The 1,620-nt window shown below is 46.1% G+C and overlaps 1 protein-coding gene across 5 annotated transcripts in view; it reads right to left on the bottom strand.

The window, feature by feature from the left end:
- Kif9 (kinesin family member 9) overlaps nucleotides 1-1,620 on the bottom strand; it is a 51,216-nt gene that overhangs the window by 6,844 nt on the left and 42,752 nt on the right. For all 5 annotated transcript variants that reach the window (XM_021207039.2, XM_029543294.1, XM_029543292.1 and 2 more), the window contains one exon: nucleotides 479-693. In XM_021207039.2, the coding sequence (XP_021062698.1) occupies nucleotides 479-693 (215 nt within the window). The remainder of the gene's footprint in view (nucleotides 1-478; nucleotides 694-1,620) is intronic.

Below are 1,620 nucleotides of genomic sequence, written 5' to 3'. Positions count from 1 at the left end.
AAGAAAGAAAGAGAGAGAGAAACAGAAAAAAGAAAGAAAAAAGAAAGAAGGAAAGAAAAAGGAAAAAAAATCCAAAACTTTCTTTGCATTCCTGTGGTATAACCTGCCTTTTTTTTTTTTTTATCTCTGTCGATGGTACCCACCTTTACAATGAACTGCCTAGCTTTCTCTACTGAGCCTCCTGTGTGTGTGTGTGTGTGTGTGTGTGTGTGTGTGTGTGTGGTGGTGGTGGTGGTGGGGAGTAGGTTTCCTTTAGGCCAGGGCACACATTGGGAACAAGGCTCCACGGTAAGTAGCCACATTGGCAAAGGTTAGCTGGCAGGGAGGGCTGCTAGAGCCTAGTGAAATGACATAGGTTTGTACCTGCAGCACTCTATTGCCACCCTCAATCTTGGTCCTTTAGTGCCCCAGCTGCCACACTTACAGCATGGTGACTTTGAGTCCCTCACTGCCCTGGCCATCTTCCCTTCACATCTACCTTGCTTCTCCCGCAGTGATTTCTGGAAATTGAGTGCATCTTTGGTCTCATCAATCTCCTGCTTGATGGCGTTGATGCGCTGGGTTGTCTCGCTGGCCCTTTTCTTCCGTTCATTTAAGATGGATTTGTTTTCTTTGAAGATGCGGTTGATCTCACTACCTCTTTCATTCTTAAACTCTTCAAAGGCCACAGTCCTAGAGGGTGGGGTGCTGGGTCTAGGGACAGAGGGAGAAGTCAAAGGGAAGAAAAATGGAACAGCTGCGTTGGAGACACAGGTTCTCATCTTTCTACCTTGTGACTTCCAAGAGCGGGAGGTAGAGGTCCTGGCACTATTGATGTCAGATTATTTAACTTAAGTCTGTAGGAATCAATCCCTCATCTTTGTTCCATTGTAGAAGCTGAAGAAAGGAAAGAAACTGAAAACAAAATCACTATAACCTATCAGCAAACAGAATTTGTTGAATCTCTTGAGATTTCTTTGGTCTATTTTTAAATGGGTAAAGCCACTGATTTTTTTTTTTTTCTCACTGAGGTGTTATTTCATGGTACTAAAATTTCCCTGAAGCCGGGCAGTGGTGGCACTCGCCTTTAATCCCAGCACTTGGGAGGCAGAGACAGGCAGATTTCTGAGTTCGAGGCCAGCCTGGTCTACAGAGTGAGTTCCAGGACAGCCAGGGCTATACAGAGAAAGCCTGTCTCAGAAAAACAAAAACAAAACAAAACAAAACTTTCCCTGAAAGGGCCTCAAGGCCGCCTTTGTGGGTAAGAGCATGTGTATGAGTACCTAGGCTCATATCCCACGTTACATAGCAATGCCATCCAGAAAGAAGAAACCAAGCTGACTTAGACACTACTATATCCGTGTGACGTTACCATGACAAGTCATAAAAACTGGGGGCTTGCTTACAGTATCAGAGGCTTAGTCCACTATCATCATGGTGGGGGCATGGTGACAGGCATGGCAGCATAGTGCTGAAGAAAGCTGAGAGCTACATCCTGACCCACAGGCAGAGTGAGAGTCTGGGCCTCGTGGGCTTTGGAACCTCAAAGCAGATCCCGGTGGCAGGCATTCCCTCAGCAAAGATCTTCTAACCCTATCCCGGTGGCAGGCATTCCCTCAGCAAAGATCTTCTAACCCTATC

The sequence above is a fragment of the Mus pahari genome, chromosome 10 (assembly GCF_900095145.1).
Source record: "Mus pahari chromosome 10, PAHARI_EIJ_v1.1, whole genome shotgun sequence".
Taxonomy (NCBI): Eukaryota; Metazoa; Chordata; class Mammalia; order Rodentia; family Muridae; genus Mus; species Mus pahari.
The sequence above is the reverse complement of the archived record's forward strand: the minus strand, read 5'-3'. Positions and strand labels throughout refer to the sequence as shown.